The following is a 19,497-nucleotide window of genomic DNA, read 5'->3' on the forward strand; positions in this document are numbered from 1 at the left end:
CACATTTTTAATTAACTAGTGTTTGACGTTTCGACTTCCACTTCGGAAATCGGTCTCAAAAAAGAATTATAAAATATTCTGAGAAAATGTATAACCAGTTATTAGGTTATGTCATTTCAAAATTGGTTTCACAAAGTCACACAGCTCGAGAACGGCTCGGCGGATTATGACGTATGAGGTCTCGTATCTATGTTTTAACAGGAATTTGCTGGATTACTTCCGAAGTAACACTGATTTGTAGATCTTTATCAGTGGTGACAATATCAGACCATAATTTTTTCCATGGTGATGTAATAGTGAATAGGGGCACAATGCATTCCAAGATTGACAAAGAACAAATCTTTGATGGTGAGTTTATCTCTCCCATAATAGTCATTAAACGTATGCCATGACGACTTTTGAAACGTTGGAGCCATCTTTGTTCGGTATTTCCTTGCAAAAAAACAGATTTCATTGGTCCCGAAATGGCCGCATGACTGTGTCTTCCACCTCTGCATGTTCAGATTGCTTGAGTGTCTGTCTCTTGCCTTGCCCACAGAGTAGTTGAAACGAAGATTTAGTCAGTTACATGCATGCGACACACAATGAATTAACAGACAATGAACGCTAACTAGGCTGCTATATACATAGTCACTTCATTTTGGGCCCAAAATTGACGAATTGCCCCTGAAGATGTTCTAGGGAGCGAAAGTACTTGGGTAAAATTTAATTAATACAACTGTGCTCGATATCTGCCATTATTTTATCAAAGTTCATTTATTCGAGCATTCAACCTTATATCAAATCCTTTATGTTGTTAGTACGAATACTATATAGCGGACCAACTCTACATCGAGTTTTTTAAATGAAATTTTTATTTTGCGAGAAAAATTAAGAGATCAATACAAACAATATAAGCAAAAATATACATAACATTCATCAATAATAATGCAAGTAAAAAGTATTAAATATCACGAAATATTTCGTCGAAAACAATGTTTTTTGTTACAATGTTATCATTTAGCAGTTAATTTTGCATGCTGATCACGAATCCGGTGTCAGATTTGCTCTATCTTGACGTTTTATGCGCGTTTCGGGTCACTTCCGGTGTCGGATCGCAACCGGAAGTACATATTTAGATTCGTCTCGACGAGACCTTTCGATCCATATATACATTGTGGGGTCTAAAACTTAAAGTAAATTTTAACTTCCGGTCATCTCAAAACCGGAAGTGAATTTTTGTACCAAAAGTATATCTTGACAATCTTATACGTAATACTAATAATATTCCGAAAAAATATTTTAATTATCTAATATGGTTTTTGAGTAAAGTGGTGGACAAGAAAAGGGCTTAGCGTTTTAGTATATAAGATTAGTGCGTTTACCTCCTCTTCTTTCTTGTCTGGAAGAACCATTTCGGAAGTAATACGCAGCAAGGCGCGGAACACGTTTGGTCGATATTCTGAGAATGGTGCAAAAAAGGCAGAGCACACGTTTATATTTCTACCGTCTTCTTTCTGAACAAAATAGGATATTGAAAATTCTCTGTTTCTTTCACTTAGTTCCTCAAACACTTTTAATTTTTTGTACTTGTGTGACACTTTCATGGCCGTAGAATATTGTATGATAACGCTTAGTCTCTAGAAGTAATCAAATTAGCTTCACAACGTCCACCATTATGTCTACAAGCTATCCGTGGCAAACGAGCCATCACTGGTGTATTTACGTCTTTTATCTATATTTTTCGCCCACTGTGTAGGTGTTTGTGATCTTTTTCTCGCGGTACGACCCGTGTGAGACACTACCTCTTCTTCAAAACTAGACATTATATCGTTATTCACACAAATAAACACAAAAAACAATGCACATTTGTAACACAGATGCTTGACCCTTACTGTAAGCATTAACTAAACGCAAACGAGTAAACAACCGTGATGAGTCACGTAACTTCTATGCGCTCATGGATTGGCCAAGCGGATTTAAGACGCTTTGAAAATAAAATCAGTCAGGGAAATAGGACGTTTTGGAAATAAGTACAATTTTCAAATGGTAAATAAGTCGTTTTGGTACAGAAAATGTTATTCTGGACCTGAAGAAAGCTATAATGTTTTCAATCAAATAAAAAATCGAAATTTTGGATTTAAGACACTTTGGAAATAAGCTATTAAATTACTACTACTCTAGAAGTTCAAAAAAGAAATTTAGCTGAGATCATGTTGTACAAAAATATTTATTAGTACTTTTTCTGTGAAATGAACCGTTCTCTCAGAAACAATGCTTGAAGAAGGTGTTAATAAATAAGCGTTGGCCGGTTTTTGCCATTTTTACTGTTCTCATAAGATATTTTTCCATTGACCGGTCGCTATAAAATTTTCATTTTTAGAGCCTAATCTTCAAAACCTGTAACATGAAATTTCGATTTTGACAACAAATATGAGGCATTTTAAATATGCCTAAAATACGCCAAATTGAAAGTTTCACACATTTTAAACACTCTAAAACCTTTAAAACTCCTTTTCAAGACTACACAAGTACCATCTTCAAAACTACATAACTTCAGCTACAAACTCCATCTAAGGCCGTAGTTGTGGAAGCAGAATCGAAATTTCATGTTCTAGGTTTTGAAGATTAGGCTCTAACAATGGAAATTCTTCAGTGACCGGACAATAGAAATGATAAATTTTATTGATCTCATGAGAATCGTAATTAATGGCCAAAAGCGCGCAACGTTTATTTGTTTAATAGCTTTATAGAAATTGACTTCATTTGCGGCTAAATGCAAAAAGTACATACGAAAGCTGTACTCCTCATATTTAAAACTCATTTTCATTTTTGTCGATACGACACTCTGATCAAAAGATATTGAAGTTTTACCGTTGAGTTATACAATTTTTATTTAAACAATTGATTTCACGTGCGCTGCATTTTAACTGACATTCAAAATCGCCGGCTCAAAAACTTGATTTTTCCTGATAAACTATTTTATGGTTTCGGTCGCTCAGGAAAATATTGTTATATCTTATGCGAAGGATGCATAAGCCTGCCGATAAAATATATCACCTTATGATTTGCCATAATAGCGATATCCGATGTTTTGATAGGCTCTTGGTCCACGTGAACTGATCAACAGTTCGATGAAAACTTCAAACCGTGTGACTGCCCTAATTTTCAAACAATACCAGGCACATGTGAATGTAAATATCGATGAGAATATTAAAACTTTATATTAATATACATCTGTCATTGATAATTTTGCAATTAATTACTTCTGGTAGAGTACTTTTATTTTAAATGTTATCGCCTGCTTTTATTACAGATACATATATTTTTAAACCCTATTCATTTTACAAATTCCCAATTGTCAATAGAAGCACGTGAAAGCCAAACAGGGTCGTACTGATGTGTATCATATGATTTTTAAAAATATTTACTTTTGAAACTGTTAGTGTAAGAATTTCTTGAAATTTAATCATTATATCACAATTAAACTAAACTCTAAAAAATAACACGACCAGTAAATAACTCAACATAACTATAACACAATATATTAACTTAAAAATCAACATGATACAATTTGAATTTAAAACTGGCAAGTTTGGATCTGTAACATGAGAATCTGTCTGGCTTAAGATAATAAATTATATTTAATAGTCTCTTGACGAATGAGACGGCGAATATCAACACGTGATCATGTTTATAGATGGGAATTTGGTAAACGAATGTACTTTACACAGTCTCGCCGAAGTACGAGTCCACATTACCTATGTTTTTTCAGTTTAACGACTGTTTTTTAGCGATCTTCATAAAATATCGATCAGTCTTTAGGTTTATCAATTTTGCTTCTTTTTTGTGCCGTTTCAAAATCAACGTCACGTTTAAACGAATTTAAAAAATTTTCTTTTTAGGCTTTCTACATAGATGCTTTTCTAAAATATTCATTAGATTTTTTGTTGAATCTGTATAATATGGACTGAAATACTACGGTGGATGATAGCTCTTTAAAAGATCAGACAACAAATATATGTCTTACACCCTCTCTGTATATACATTTTTTGTTTCAGTCCGTGTTAATTTTGTTTCTTCGAAAACAGAGTCGCGATATTTGGTCCAAAGCAAACAAAATCCAAACATAGTTAACAAATAAAAAAAAAAGATATCACACTATTTACAAAATATAATTTATTGTAATTTTGTACAAATAAAATGTGAAATTATGAAAACAACTTGTCGATTTTGTGTTTTATTAGAAGTAATACGATCAAAAATAACAAAAATCAGTCAAGGAACAGTACACACTATCGAACAAAACACTTCACACCTGTAATATATAAAAAAAGTCTCTTAGTTCACTTTACACTCTTTTTATAACTCATCGTGTTCGCCTTCCTGCAACAAAAGAGAAAAGGACATTAATAATACCATTAAAAATATAAATTATTTCCTTTTTTTTTGCAAGATTATTTTTTTAGCATCTGATAATGCTTGGAGTATTTAGACAAGGCGAAATCGTTTTCGAGTTATAAATAATTTAATAAAAAACACGCAAAATGACGATTTGAAGACTTAAAACACAAGTAAAAAATATTATTTTTGAAATCATCAAATGCCCAAATTCAAGTTCACGCCTTCTTATATAAGCCATTGATGAAAATTCTGGGCTTATTTATTTTAAAACATTGTTTTTTAATTGTTAATGAAACGCATACGACAGGGCGGGCTCTCATTTGTACAATGAGAATTCAAACCCTACACAAACAAAAATGTGTGCCCTAGGTCTTGTTTCTCCTCTATCTTCTACACATGAGCGCCCGCCCTGACATAAGTGCCTCATTAACGATTTAAAATGAAATAAGCCGAAAATACTTATCGGGAAATGATATAACAAGATTTGAACTTGAATTTAGGTCCTTGGTGAATTTAAAAATAATATTTTACTTGTTTTTGAGTCTTGTAAGTCGTAATTTCGAGTTTTTTTTTAATTTTAAATTGTTTATAACTCGAAAACGATACAGAAAAATTACAAGGGACCTATTTTGTTCAGAATGTTAAAGATTAAAAAAAAATTGTTGGGGTATCGTATCTCTTGAAAGTGATTGTGCAAAAAAATCTCATGGGAATATTTTTCCGAACGAACCCGAGTTTTTCGCCTTGTCTAATTGGCAAATAAGTCATTTGTATATTATTATATTTTAGTAATATGTATTTCAAAATGGCGGATGAGCACCGTTTTGTAAAATTACCTTAGATACCACATAGTACATCATTTTTAAAGACCGTTTGTCAATTGGTATGTCTCTACATTTTTGACCGATTCTATTACACCATTTCAAAATGACGACAACTCAATATTTAATGGCGACAGTATGGAAAAAACACGAAGTACTAATAATTTGATTAGCTTTTATGGAAAACGCTCGAACCGATCGATTTATTTCTCAATAACACCTGTCAAAAGTATGAGGTTGTCCTAATTGTTCTTAAAGGGCAATATATGAAAGTGATACATCACTTGAAAGCTATTGTCCCATTCAGTATGCTCCTTTCTATGCTTTGCCATTTTCAAACGACGAGAAAAAAATCGTGTAACAATCTAGGTACATACTGAGTAACATAAGAGCTTCCAAATAATGTATCAAATGACGATAACGTCATATTTTTGACAGATGTTTAAAAAATTTTATCACAATATGGAAAATTGGAAAAATAAATTGACCTGTTCAAGCATTATTTATAAAAGACCGAGGACTATCAAATTACTAATGATACTCCATCCTTTTTTTAATATCCTAATTAGGTATTGAATATGAAGCGGTGCGACAGCATCACATTAAAAAATCTAACAATACTGAGTGACACGAGGTTTCAAATCTGCATGTAATTAAAGAAAAATTTCGATGTTTTTTTTTGACATTTGTCAACAAATAAATAAATTAATTCACAATCAGTTCATAATCAGTTACTATTTTGGAATGACGTGACGGAATCGCTGAAAAATGTAAAAATATACTGAGTATTACAAGAGCTGTAAAGTTTTACTTGCCATATGATCGCATTTAAAATTATATTACAAAACGGCGCCCGTCCGCTATAAAATTATTACGTCACTAAACCATCATAAAAAAATAAACCTTAGTTCGATTATATACAAATTATTGTTTTTTCAGTACTACTTAATAACTACTAAAAAAAGGTATTCTGCTTAATATATTCTCTGAATGGCTTGTGAAGACATTTATACAAGAGCGATTATTAAAAAAAGACAAAAATAAATAGTAAAACTTGATGCTTACTTCTACTTGTGGCACATGTTCTTCTGCATCATCATCCTCATCATCATCATCGTCGTCATCTTTCTTTTCATCTTCACTGGCAGATTCTCTTTCGGCTTTGTCTTGTTCTTCTTTAACCTTCTTTTCGCCGTCTTGTTTATCTTTAAGACCCGACAATGCTTTCTTTGCATAGTCTACATCATCAGTGACGAGGACATTATCGAAGATGGTACCGGATTTGACTTGCCATAAATCGAAACCGATTCCACAGATTTCATTTTGTTTGTAAAGGTTGCTATCGGGAGTGTACTCGGGATTGTCGATTTCAGGGTGGACCCAGGCACCTTTGTATGCGGGGTTATCGATTTGCTTTGGTTTCCATTCACCTTTGTATTCAGGGTTATCAATCATGGGTGGTTCCCATTCGCCGTCCATTTCATCATCCCAGTCATCAGGTTTGGTAGCATCTGGGTCTGGGATGTGTTCTGGCTTGTCCCAATCTTCAGGTTTGGAGTCATCTGGGTCTGGAATAGTTGCCCTGAAAAAAGAAATTCAATGTAACAAATAATATTAAACATTGTACAGGGAAAAAACAGAAATTTTTAAATGGAGCCTGCCTTGATGCCATTCAATAGAAAAATTAAGTTATTAATATAAAAAACTGCGCGTGGCGCTTGGGGACTACTGCTTATAGCGCGTTACCATATGTGGGCTAATGGATTTTTATGCCTGTTTATTACTGAATTGTTAATTTTTTTTTATAATAACACTACACAAGTTCTTTTAAAATTTAAAAAATATTAATTTTTTTCTTTAAAAATTTCGTTTAATGATTTTAGTAATTTTCAAAATGTGTTAAAAATAATATAGAATTTATTCCTTATTTTCTTGTATTGTATGTGTAATTACTTCAATTTTATTATTATATTTTATTATAATGGATTTAAAAAAAAAATGGGATGTGGCATTCTGGCAGTGACCGAGGAGCGGAAGCATAGCGTTCTTATTGTCTATAAGCATATTAACTTATAGGCATGAAGCCATGGTTTCTAATTTATTTAATTTTATTCGATTCGATATTACTTAATTTTGGAGTAAGACAAAGATGCGCTCCCAGCGGTACTATTTATTCCATCACTATACAACATAACAAAAAAGCTGTCAACCGCAGGAACTATAAACAAGAATGCACTACAAATAATAGGATACTTATGCGGACGATATAACCATAGGATCAACAGATAAAAGGGTATTAAAGAAAACTTTCCTAGAAAACGAAGCCAAACTGAGAGGATTGGAAATAAATGAAAATAAAACAAAATACATGAACGCAATCAAGAAAAAGAAGACACAAATGACAGAACTAATAATAGATGCACACAGCTTCGAAGAGGTGAAACATTCAAATATTTGGGAGTACTAGTCATCAGAAGAAATGAAAGTGTAGATATGAAAAAAATGTGTAGAGATAAGAAAATAAGCCAAAACACAAAAATGAAAATCTACAAAATGACCATAAGACCAATAGTAATATATGCGGCAGAAACATTTACATTACCAGCAAGAGAAGGGCAAGAAAAATACTGGGACCAAAGAGGGAAAACAAAGAGAATGCAAGAAAATGGATGAATCATGAAATATAAGAATGGATGGGTCAAGAGAATAAAGAGCAATAAAAGCACAAAGAATTAGGTGATATGGACACATAATAAGAAAAGAAAAGAGCAATCCATTAAGAGTTATAACGGAATGGATACCACCAGGTAAAAGAACCAAAGGCAGACCTAAACTGAGATGGAGAAACAAGTGAAAGAAGACTTTAAGGAGTATGAAAATTAGAAATATATATATATATATATATATATATATATATATATATATATAAAAGGAGAAAAGTAGTGGAAACAGCGAAGTCACACCAGAAACTGTAAAACCAATTTAGAATGGGATGATCCCCCACACAAAAAGGATCTTCAAGTGAAGAAGACAGCTTCAGCTTCTTCGGGAGCGTATAGCTTGTATACATATTAATTTTATTTACTTAATTTAATTTTTAATTTATTTTAATTTATTTTATATAAATACTTTAACAAAACTAACCAAATCGATCGAGTCGTTATCGAGATGTTATAAAAAAAATAAAATGACGTTTACGTTTAAAAAGTGAATATGTATGTATATTACTGTATACCCCAGGGTTATTGCATGCATCTCGGTTTTTGAGTCACGCTAAATATAATTTCGGGCCCGTGTAAAAACATCATACCAAGTGATAAAAAGTGTTCACTTCTAAAACTCACATTATAATTACAAATATAACGTAACAAAATACATTAAATCCATAAATTAATCAAAATCACTTAAATTTATTATAGTCCAAGCGGGATCTGTAGAAAAGTAGACCATAATGGACATTTTCCATTGAAGTCTAATTCTTTTGCCGGAATAACTTCAGAATGTATCTTGTAATAATAATCACGATATGTGGTAGTCGCAAACCTTGTGCTTAATTTTTTATTTAAGAAAATCTGAAGAGAAAAATCGAAAATTTTTGCTTTTATATTTAATATATAACTCGAGAGAAAAGTTTCGTTTTTCAATTTTACATATTTAACTAGCTATAATCTAAAAATTTAATGTTTACTGTTTAAAAAATAATAATCAAAAAAAAAAAAGGTGCAAAAAATTGAGTTTTTCCAGTTTCTTTGACACCTTACATATAACTTACAGCCTTCATATTTTTACTCTATAACAAATTTGAAAAAATGATTTTTATTAAGAAATAAGATAATATATTTACCTGTCATCCCAATCTTCTGGTTTTTTGGCTTCTGGGTCTTTGATTTTCTTGGGTGGAAGGAGATCCCAATCACTTTCTAGCTCTCCAGATTCTACTTTTTCACCATCGATTTGTACTTCATAAGTGTTATCTGGGCGAACGATAAGAGTGTAGGCGTGAGTGTAGATATCATCCTAGAAACATTACAGATCATAATTTGTTGGAAAAGCATTTGAAACCAAATAAATTAGTTTTTAGCAATTAAAGATATTTACCTTACATCTGATGTCCTTGTTAATAAGAACATTTTTATCCTTGTAGTTAAGGATAACATGTACTTTTTTGGTACCAGGTCCGCAAATATCGGGACCGAACATAATCCTGTATGGGGATTCCCCATGTAATTCCTCAGGTTTCAAGGAACAATCAAATACTTTAACGTATCCACCACCACAATCAATGTTTTGTTCGTGTTTTACAGTAAATTGGATAACTAGATCTTTGCCTTCTGTAGAGAAGGATTTGAATTTTCTACTTAAAGCGTAGAAACGTGCATCTTCAGATGTCTGAAGACCTAAAAATAATTAAGTTTTAGTAAAGCTATTCTATCATCCTCAAAATTCAACTTGCATTTATTGATATGCATACATGGTATATTCAAACATCAATATACTTAGATATTTCATTTCTTGGCAAAAAAACATAAATCTTTTATTTAAGTGGAATATGAATTAATATATTTACCTTTATCTTCTTCTTCATCATTAAAGAATTTTCCAGCTGTCCTAACAAATTTTCCAAATTCTTTATCTGGGTTCTTGCTGTATATCCAATTCTTTTCCCAGGAATCTGAAACAATGAAATTCAATCAAATCAAATGAATATACTTTTTCTGAATAAAAAGCAGAACAAGTCTTGAAATACAAAACAAATATCTTTGTGCTTTGAGATATTCTTTTTTTTTATTTGCACAATGAATTGACAGATCATTTGTCTATAACAACTTTGTATGTCTTGTATTAAATATATACAAGCTAAAACTGCAATCAAATTATGAACTAATCTTTACATGAAGACAATTTAGGATAAACCATTATAGTTTAGTATTGAAAAGTATGATATTTTTCTTCAATTTCAATTTAATTCAGCCAACAGTTTATATAGTTACAGATGACTTACGAATTCCGGAAAAATATGACTGATCAAAATGTAATATCTCAAGATTTCATTTGTAATGAGCAACTCAGACGAGAGATATTACGATCCCTAACAACATGTTTGACTGTTCATTTATTATTTTTTAATAATTATGATAATAATTCTAAATAAACAATATTTTAAATAACAAATAATCACAAAACCTAATTAATATTTGTATATGTCTTAATGATCATCAAAATATGTAAAAATTAGTGACAACTAAATAATGGGACAGTATGAAGTAACTGCTAAAAACCAAACAAAATAAGACCAGTAGGCAGCGAAAACAATGCAGGTGGACACTAACAAATGTCACTATATTCTATGGTTAATTCGTTGTCAATTTGAGTGAATAGCTGTATTATTTCAATAAAATCATGCATCGTATCTCTACAAATTCCAAAATTAGTGAGTTGGTGATTAAAAATTATTGCTGCAACAACAATCCCTGATGTGGCGGATCAACTTAATATTCCTAAAACTACAGTGAGGAATATAATTAAGCTTTCCAAGGGAAACAAGAAGTATCTTAGATAAAAAAAAGGTAAAAGTCTGTGTTACCCAAAACTAGTTTCTGGTAGTAATAAGAAAATATAAGTAAAAGTTTGCAAGAAAGGTCGAAGAAATATGCAGCTGCAAGTTACAGCTGAATGGAATCATGAAACTACACTAAACATGAAACTTTTCCACACAAAACAGCCTACAGCCTACCATCAGGAGAAGTTCAGAGTTTTCTGTGTAAATTACATAATATATTGGAGCTATGCAGTAAGTCATATCATGATATTTATATTTGTGGGGATCTAAACATTGATTATCTTGTCATGTCTAATAATAAGCAATCCTTTAACGAGTTTTTAGTAAGTTATAATCTGAGAGTCACATCTGAGGCTCCTACAAGAGTTTTCGTAGATAAAGTAGGTAAAACATCATCTACAAAATTGGATTACATATTGACAAATATCGAACCACATCTTTATAAATCAAATGTGTTCGAGGGTCACTTCAGTGACCATAAAGTATTTTCACTTAGTGTAAATTTGCAAGCCAATAAAGTATCGAAAAAAGATAAAAACCCATCAGTTACAGGGATATGTCAGATGAAAATATGCTGATGTTTAAAGCAGGGATTTCTTCTACAGTTTTTGATGAAGTTTATTCACAATTGAATGCTGAATATGCCACAAATTCATTTGTTGGCATTTTAGATTACAATCTAAATTTATATTGTCCAATAAAAACACGGTATAAAGCACACAAAACAAACAAGGCTACATGGGTAACAAATGAGGTAAGACACGCTAGTGAAAAACTAAAAATCTACACTGGATAGCAAAAAATATAGGGAGTCTCAAGATACCTATAAACAGGCAAAAAAAGAATATAATTCTCTATTAATAAATACTAAAAAAAACTTTCATAGTGACTTAATTAATCAATCTTACAATATACCAAAAACAGTTTGGAATTTAGTAAACAGTGAAACTGGTAGGCAAAAGAACAGGTCTGATATTATTCTACATTATGATAATAAAATTATTACCAAGTCTTGTGATATTGCTAATTCGTTTGCCTCATATTTTGCTACAATTACAGAATACAATCTTCAAACTCATTTTGTCACATCGTTACCTTCTTCTTGTACTACCTCAAAAATGTGTAACAAAACATTTTTCTTTTTACCGGTAACTCCAATTGAAATAAAAAATACAATCGATCAACTAAAAAATAAGCCTAGTACTGGTATTGATAACATATCTGTAAAAATAATAAAACTGATAAGTGATCATATATCGATTCCTTTAACCCATTTAGTTAATCTCTCAATAACAACCAGCCAATTTCCATCCATATTTAAAATGGCAAAAGTTATTCCAATCTTCAAAAAGAATGACCCTCATGATATTTCAAATTATAGACCAGTATCTGTCCTTAGCATAATTTCAAAAGTAATAGAGAAGGTTGTATACAACAGAATGTTAAATTTTATAGAAGAATACAATTTATTAACTCCAACCCAACACGGCTTTAGATCAAAAAAGTCAACACTCACGGCTGCATGCAGCTTGTTTGAGCGTATTTATGATGAATTAGATAGTAGAAACCACGTGGCAGGACTATTTTTTGATCTATCACGTGCTTTTGACTGCTTAGATATAACATTTATTCGCAATAAATTATATAACGTTGGTTTTAGAGGGATATTTCTAGAATGGATAATAAATTTCTTAAGTGACAGGAAAAGTGTTGTTAAGATGAAAGAATCAAGCTCAGAACCATACACGACAAATAAAGGAGTACCACAGGGATCCGTGCTGGGACCATTATTATTCCTAATTTTTATTAATGACCTACCAGATCACATAAGGGCACTTATAATATCAATGTTTGCTGATGATACCTCGTTAATAGTCTCTGCACGTACACTAGAGGAATTAAAAATGACAATGAAGACTGTTGTTGACTGCTTTATACGCTGGTGTAATACCAACAGACTAATATTAAACATTGACAAGACGCAAATTATTTATTTTCATTCATACAACTCATCTAAATATGACTATATCTTAACCATCCACGATAGAAACAATATGTTATCTTCCACTCACTCTACAAAGTTTTTGGGTGTATTCATTGATTGTAATCTCAAATGGTCAGAGCAAGTGAATTCAGTGAACATGAAATTGAATAAAGCTTTTTATGCTATATCTAGAATTAAAAACACACTACCCATCTCGGCATTAATGAACGTTTATTATAGCCTTGCTTACAGCCACATGTGCTACAATGTAATTTTGTGGGGAACTCAGTAGATAGTAACAAAGTGTTCATTAACCAAAAAAAAATTATCCGTAAAATTTTTAATTTGGATTATCAACAGTCTTGTAAACCAGTTTTTATTAAACATCAAATTTTAACTTTCTACTGCCTATATATCTATAAATGTTTACTTTATGTCAAAGAGGAAATCAATACATTTCCAGTAAATTCAGACAATCACTACTACAATACAAGAAGTGCTGAATCTTTACGAGTTCCTAAACACAGAACATCCAAATTTCAAAATTGCTTCAGATATATGGGACTGACCTTATACAATCATTTGCCAAAAACTGTGAAAGAAATACCACTTATCTCTAAATTTAAAAAAAATGTTAAAGATTTACTCTTAAGAAAAGCATATTATTCTATAAATGAATATCTTGAGGGACAAACTGCAATAGCTTCATATTTTACTTGTAAAAATGTTATTTTATATATTTTATGTTTGTCAATTTCTTTTACACTGTGAATATTGTATTATACACACTAATGTTTTTTATACCAAATTCTGTAGTGACGTATCCTATACATTTATTTTGAATGTCTTAAAGGATCAATAAAGATGACTATGACTATGACTACTACCAAGCATTGTGAAATTAAATGTTAACTAGAATTCTATTTTTCAACAAGATAGGAGCGGCCTGTCGTACAACCAGAACCTGGTTTGGAAACTACAATATAAACATCCCTTCTTGGTCTTTTAACAGTCCTGACCTAAATGTAATTGAAATAGTATGGCATAAAATGAAAAGACACTAATGACCAACCCACAGCAGACATTACATGATCTTAAAAAAAATTTGAAATAAATTCACCTCTGAATGGTGCAGATCCATCCATTTTCTAGTTGAGTCAATGCAAGAAGCTGAGAATAAATAAAATAGCATTTGAAAGAGAATATGCATATAATTTAAGAAGAATTGGGGGGATACCATATTATTGAGGGGAAATGGTAGAGATAATCAAAAAAATCATATATATTTAAAGAAAATAGCAGAACATTGGGAGGCTGTAAGTGGGTCATGAGGATTAAAGCTTGAGTATGCTTTACTACAGTTTTTAATAAACTCTCTCTCTCTCTCTCTCTCTCTCTCTCTCTCTGTCTGTCTTAGAAAAATACACTGGACTTAAGAACAATAGACCTTAAGGCTGTTTTATCGGTGCATCAAAACCTAGGGACAGTGTTTTCTCTGTTATTTACTGACAAAATGTCTTGAAATTTGGACACGTTATTCAAAATTATGTTGCCTTTAAACTGATGGTTTTACTTTTTTTATTTTTTTGAAACTTCTGTTGAAAAATTGGAATATACTGTTTAACGTTCTATTATAACCAAACTTTTTACGCCCATCACTCGAAAGAGTTTTTTTTTCTGTAATCGTTGATTTTTGTTTCACCTTTCTGTGTCCAGTAATAATCGAGAAAAGCGTGTTCCAACTTTAAAGAAAATTGCTAAAAAATACTGAAATCTAATAGTGAAACGTGTTACTCATCATTGGGCTTAGTTTCATCGTATCGCCTTCGTGACGTCAAATCTCATGAACGTACGGTCAGTTAGTTCGTGTTAAAACTAATTTGAATGGAGAATAATGTATTTGTTGTCATTAAACTACCCGTCGGCCGGCGGCACTGAGTAAAGATGGTCTCGCGTAAGCAGTGTAGCAAAGTAAGTGATACGCCCATTCAAATCGCAGTTGGCTTGAACTGCTAAAACAGCCTTAATAGCCAATTAATTCTTAAGGGCATTAATATTGTCTCAATTTAAAGATCAGGATAAAAATTGTCCCTACCAAAACTTGATTATTTGGAGCAGTTTCTGGATAATGAAAAATATGGATATAGAAATGTAATTTTTGATTGTTTGACAAACTCCCTAGAATTATCACCATTCAGCTTCTTGTATCCTGCTGTACATAAGCCTCCTCCATATGCCACCAGGAAATTAAATTTTGCACAAGTTGCATCCAGTTATGTATGTCATCAATCCATTGTATCAGTGGTCTTCCCCAGCTTCTCTTATCTTCACATGCGCTTCATTCCAGCAATCTCTTAGTCATCTATCAACGCTGAGCTACATCTCCTGCAAATCTCAATTTTTGCCTGATATTTTCCTATGATGTCTTCTATTCCATTTTTCTCCAAATATCTTCTTCTCTTCCTACCTCTTCTATGGTGTTGGTTTTCCAATTTAATTGTTCCTCTAATAACCAAGTTCGTCAAAAAAATTTGTTTTACTTTCAGTCCACTTCTTTGGTTGCCTGTTTAGAGTTCATTAGACTTCTTCGACTTTGTGTACATCATCAGCAATTAGGAGAATATCGTCGACAAATGAAAGGTTGTGTAGATTTTTATACCAGTCTTCTACCAATTGAGTTTTTTTAAGGCATGCTTTAGAACTGATGTGACGAGCTTGGCTGACATTGTGTCTTGTTTGTCGAACATCTCTCTCCAATGGTAAAATGTGAACTTGTTAGTTTTTTCATAGAGTTGCATACCTGATTATTTCATTTGATTCTATCGTTTGGAAATCAACAAAAAAGTTTGTATTCTATGGATTTTAGCACTATAAGATGATCATTCAAAAGTTTATACAAATTAGAGAGGGGCTTCTAAGTCTATAGTTAAGAATTTCTGTAGGGTCTCCTTTTTTAGATTAGATTAAAGTTGTTCCAATCGCTTGGAATTATGCTGTCATATAGACATAAGATGAACAGAGTTTGAATTTTTCAAGGGGAACTTCTCCTAGTTTAATAGCCACCACTACTATACCATCTTCTCCATATACTTTCCCATTTCTCATCTTTTTGTGCACACATGCTTTATTTCATCCTTGGTAATCTCTGGTATGTCTTTTGAACACTGGTTAACCACGTCCCTTCTTTTTTCTATCTTCTGTATATTCTACTGACTTTTATAAAGTTCTACATAGAATTCTTTCTTAGAGGAATAACCACTGTAAATATGTGGGGAATAGTATGTCTTTCTTTTAAGTCCTGACCCCCGGAGGGAGTGTAGTGGTTATCATGATGTTGTGTATTGTCCTCCTCCAAAGATATCTGTCTCTGGACATTTCTTTTATCTCATGCATAGGTCTTTTGCATATTACTGTAATTTGGTTAATCCATCTTGTTGGGAATTTTCCTCGTGATCTTTGGTCTTCTACCTTTCCTTGGATAATAAGTCTTTCCATGTTTTCGGTATCTGCTCTCATAACATGTCCAAAGTATTTTAATTGTTGGAGATCTGGAAAGCTGTTTGCTGACCTTTAGCTCATTTAAAATTGAATTATCTGTCCTGTGATCAGTCCAAGGAATTCGTAACATTTTTCTCCAACAAAACATTTCAGTGGCCCTTATCTTTCTTCTTTCCAACTGTCGTAGGGTCCAAGATTTACATCTGTATATCTGTATTGGAAATATTAAGAAGTTGATCAAAATCATTTTTAGAGTTCATGAAATTTGTTTGTGATTGTGATCAAAACTAGTCAATTGCGGTTATGTGTGGATGATCCACTATCATGATCTCTCTCTTTGATATGTTTAACTGCAGACCAAATCTTTGACTTTCGTTTTCTACCAGTGATATGAGATCAATCAACTCTTGGCCATTTTCAAAGAAGGGCTGTATCATCTGCAAAACATAGGTTGTTTATTTTTCGGCCATTTATTGAGATGCCCTTTTCCTATCCTTCAAGCATTCTTCTCATAATATGCTCCCCATATAAATTAAATAATTGTGGAAACAGTATACATCCTTGTGACACTTTGTTCTGGGTAGAATTCATTTCAGAATGTGTCAAGCACTTTAACTGTTCCAGTAGTGTTCATACAGTTCAGTTATAAAAAAAATTAAGTGTTGTGGAAGGCCTATTTCTTTTAGTCTCTGTCAGAAGTGTTGCCATTTGATCCTGTTGAATGCTTTGTGATATTCTATAAAACCTATGTTCAGGTGTTCTCAAGTACCTCTCATCATCATTTTGGCTTTACAACCCTGTGTGGGTCCTAGCCTCCCCAAGAATTTTTCTCCAGTCGTCCCTATCCATCGCCTTCCTCCGCCAAGCACGTATTTCCATATTTCTCATGTCTTCATCGATGTTATCTAGGAATCTTGTTCTGGGTCTTCCTCTTCTTCTTTGACCAATAGGTCTATCAAGGAGCGTTTTTCTAGCTGGGTCGGTTTGCTCCATCCGCATAACATGGCCTACCCACCTTAGACGTCCTATCTTTATGTGTTTTACGATATCTGGTTCCTGGTATATCCTATAGAGTTCGAAGTTGTATCGTCTTCTCCAGACACCATTTACAAGTACAAGTACCTCTACCTTTGGTAAATCCAGTTTGCTCTTAAGTTATTTTTCTTTGTAGGAAAATTAATTACTATTTAAATGGGAATAAACCACAATTAAAGGTTAAAGTAAGTTTATTGACGTTTCAATTTCCACTTCAGAAATCGTTTGCGAATGATTTCTGAAGTGGAAATTGAAATGTCAATAAACTTACTTTAACCTTTAATTGTGGCTTATTCCCATTTAAATAGTAATTCATTTAAAATGCCACAAGAAAATATCTTTTTAGGAAAGTTTTCAGTCCCTCATTGATTATGTGTAGCAATATTTTGCTGGCATGCGTGATGAGGAAGATGTTCTATAATTGTCCCATTTATGGAATCTGCCTTTTTTGGGTATTATTATTATAGATTTTGTCCAGTCATCAGGCCATTGCTTGGAATAGTCTGTATAGCAAAACAAACTTTAAGCAGAGAGATTGAAACTAAAATTTGAGAATGTCCATGTTTACAGAGCTTTAGAGAGCAGGTTGTAAACATTTTCATATATGGTTGTATTACAACTGTTATATCTTATGATTAACTGAATGAAACCATAGTTTGGCAGTCAATATCCCAAATATACACAAGATATTTCCATATAAATTGTCTTTTATTAGTACCTTGTTTTTTTTTAATTGCAAATTTTAACAAGACAATTATCTATATCCAGATATGAAGCAATTCTAAAAGCATGTGCTTTTAATTTTTTTAGAAACCTAGGGACTGCTTCAAGCAAATAACCTGTAATGACAAAGAAAACCCAATCCTTATCAACTGATTAGGTTTATATTCAAAAATGCCTGAAGGTGATGACAAAACCTGATAATGTAATCATCATTCTCTGGAGATAAAACTTTTGGATCATATTAAGGAACCTAAATAGAAATAATAAAAGGAAGACTTTTTCATTTATATTGTAAGGAAATAAATTTAAAATATGAATGCTTTAAAAACAGCTTGCAGGGTTATAAATTCACCAATGTTTTATATTTAGAACAGAACAAAATATTTTTAAAAATTTCAACATGTGTGAATGACTCCCAAAGAAAATAAGCAACTTTTAATAATATTTTCTGTCATTCTAATAGACTTTTTAAGTTAGGTTGTGATACAATAGTTTTCTCTAAAATATGAAATGTTGGCTGAAACTATTAAACCAGTATTATTATTGTTCTAGAAATAAGTTTGAAGTACATATCACTACTGAAATGAACATTGATTTTCACTGGTAATGCCTTGACATTAGTCAGTTTGTGATAAAATAATTAGTTGATACTGGTGATTTGTATAATAGGTAATGTCGTCAAACAATCCGACAAATTTAATAATGCCAAATTGAGGCACTTCCTTAGACAGGAAAAATACAAAAGAATTTCACCTTTTTGACAACTTGCTTCTCAGGCAAGTGGACTACCCGAAAACTACCGGTCATTGAATTCTGTATGTGTTATATATAAGTACATTTATATAGTAACTTACCATCATTGAATTTCTCTTCTAAATATACACTAGCATGGGCTGCGTATAAATACGCAAAAATTACAAAAACTGCAAGATATTTCATTATTGTAAATTGTTAGGACCTTCTCCGATACGTCAAACCTTCGACAAGTTCTTTCTAGAAATGCCAAAAAACAACTCGAGGTGTGTAGACTTTACAAAACTACATTAATATCACAGACAACCGTATATTATTTCATCTCTCTTTTATACATACAGTGTACATTCGATGTAATGTAGAGTTTGTCATTACAACGCAATCCAGCCGACAGATGGAATACTCTGATTGGTCCAAATACTTGAAGAATCAAAAACGTGGCTTGCGTTGTGTCGTTTTTGACCGGCTCTGGCTTTCAGCGTTGCCAAAGATCAGATGAAGTGGGCAGATTCAAAGTATTGAAAAAATGAAATATCTACATAAATGGACAAATTTATGGAAAATATAATATATTTTATGTATAATTATATTGCAATATATATTATATTATAATGGATAGTTCTTTTTCTTCTACTTTTAATCTTCGGGTTTTTTAGAGAGATTTTTATTGCTTTCCGATAAATAGAATTCGAGAGTAGTAATTTCAATCATCTGTACTATTTTCCGATGATTTATAAATT

General features: G+C 32.0%; 1 protein-coding gene across 1 annotated transcript; it reads right to left on the reverse strand.

The window, feature by feature from the left end:
* Positions 1-4,140: 4,140 nt before the first annotated feature.
* Calr (calreticulin) lies at positions 4,141-19,044 on the reverse strand. Its single transcript, XM_072532535.1, has 6 exons — positions 18,859-19,044; positions 9,772-9,876; positions 9,303-9,601; positions 9,049-9,221; positions 6,270-6,786; positions 4,141-4,365 (listed from the first exon to the last, which is right to left on the reverse strand). The coding sequence occupies exons 1-6, from the start codon at positions 18,941-18,943 to the stop codon at positions 4,342-4,344; spliced, it is 1,203 nt and encodes a 400-aa protein (XP_072388636.1). The 5' UTR covers positions 18,944-19,044; the 3' UTR covers positions 4,141-4,341.
* Between the last annotated feature and the right edge of the window lie 453 nt (positions 19,045-19,497).

Source organism: Diabrotica undecimpunctata, chromosome 5 (assembly GCF_040954645.1).
Source record: "Diabrotica undecimpunctata isolate CICGRU chromosome 5, icDiaUnde3, whole genome shotgun sequence".
Lineage (NCBI taxonomy): Eukaryota > Metazoa > Arthropoda > Insecta > Coleoptera > Chrysomelidae > Diabrotica > Diabrotica undecimpunctata.

Coding starts and splice junctions, on each gene's coding strand:
- Calr (XM_072532535.1), bottom strand. CDS start 18,943: ATGAAATATCTTGCAGTTTTTGTAATTTTTGCGTATTTATACGCAGCC. Junction 6,787..9,048: donor CCAGAAGATTGGGATGACAG/GTAAATATATTA, acceptor TTCTTTTTTCAG/GGCAACTATTCCAGACCCAG. Junction 4,366..6,269: donor AACATGTGCCACAAGTAGAA/GTAAGCATCAAG, acceptor CTTTTGTTGCAG/GAAGGCGAACACGATGAGTT.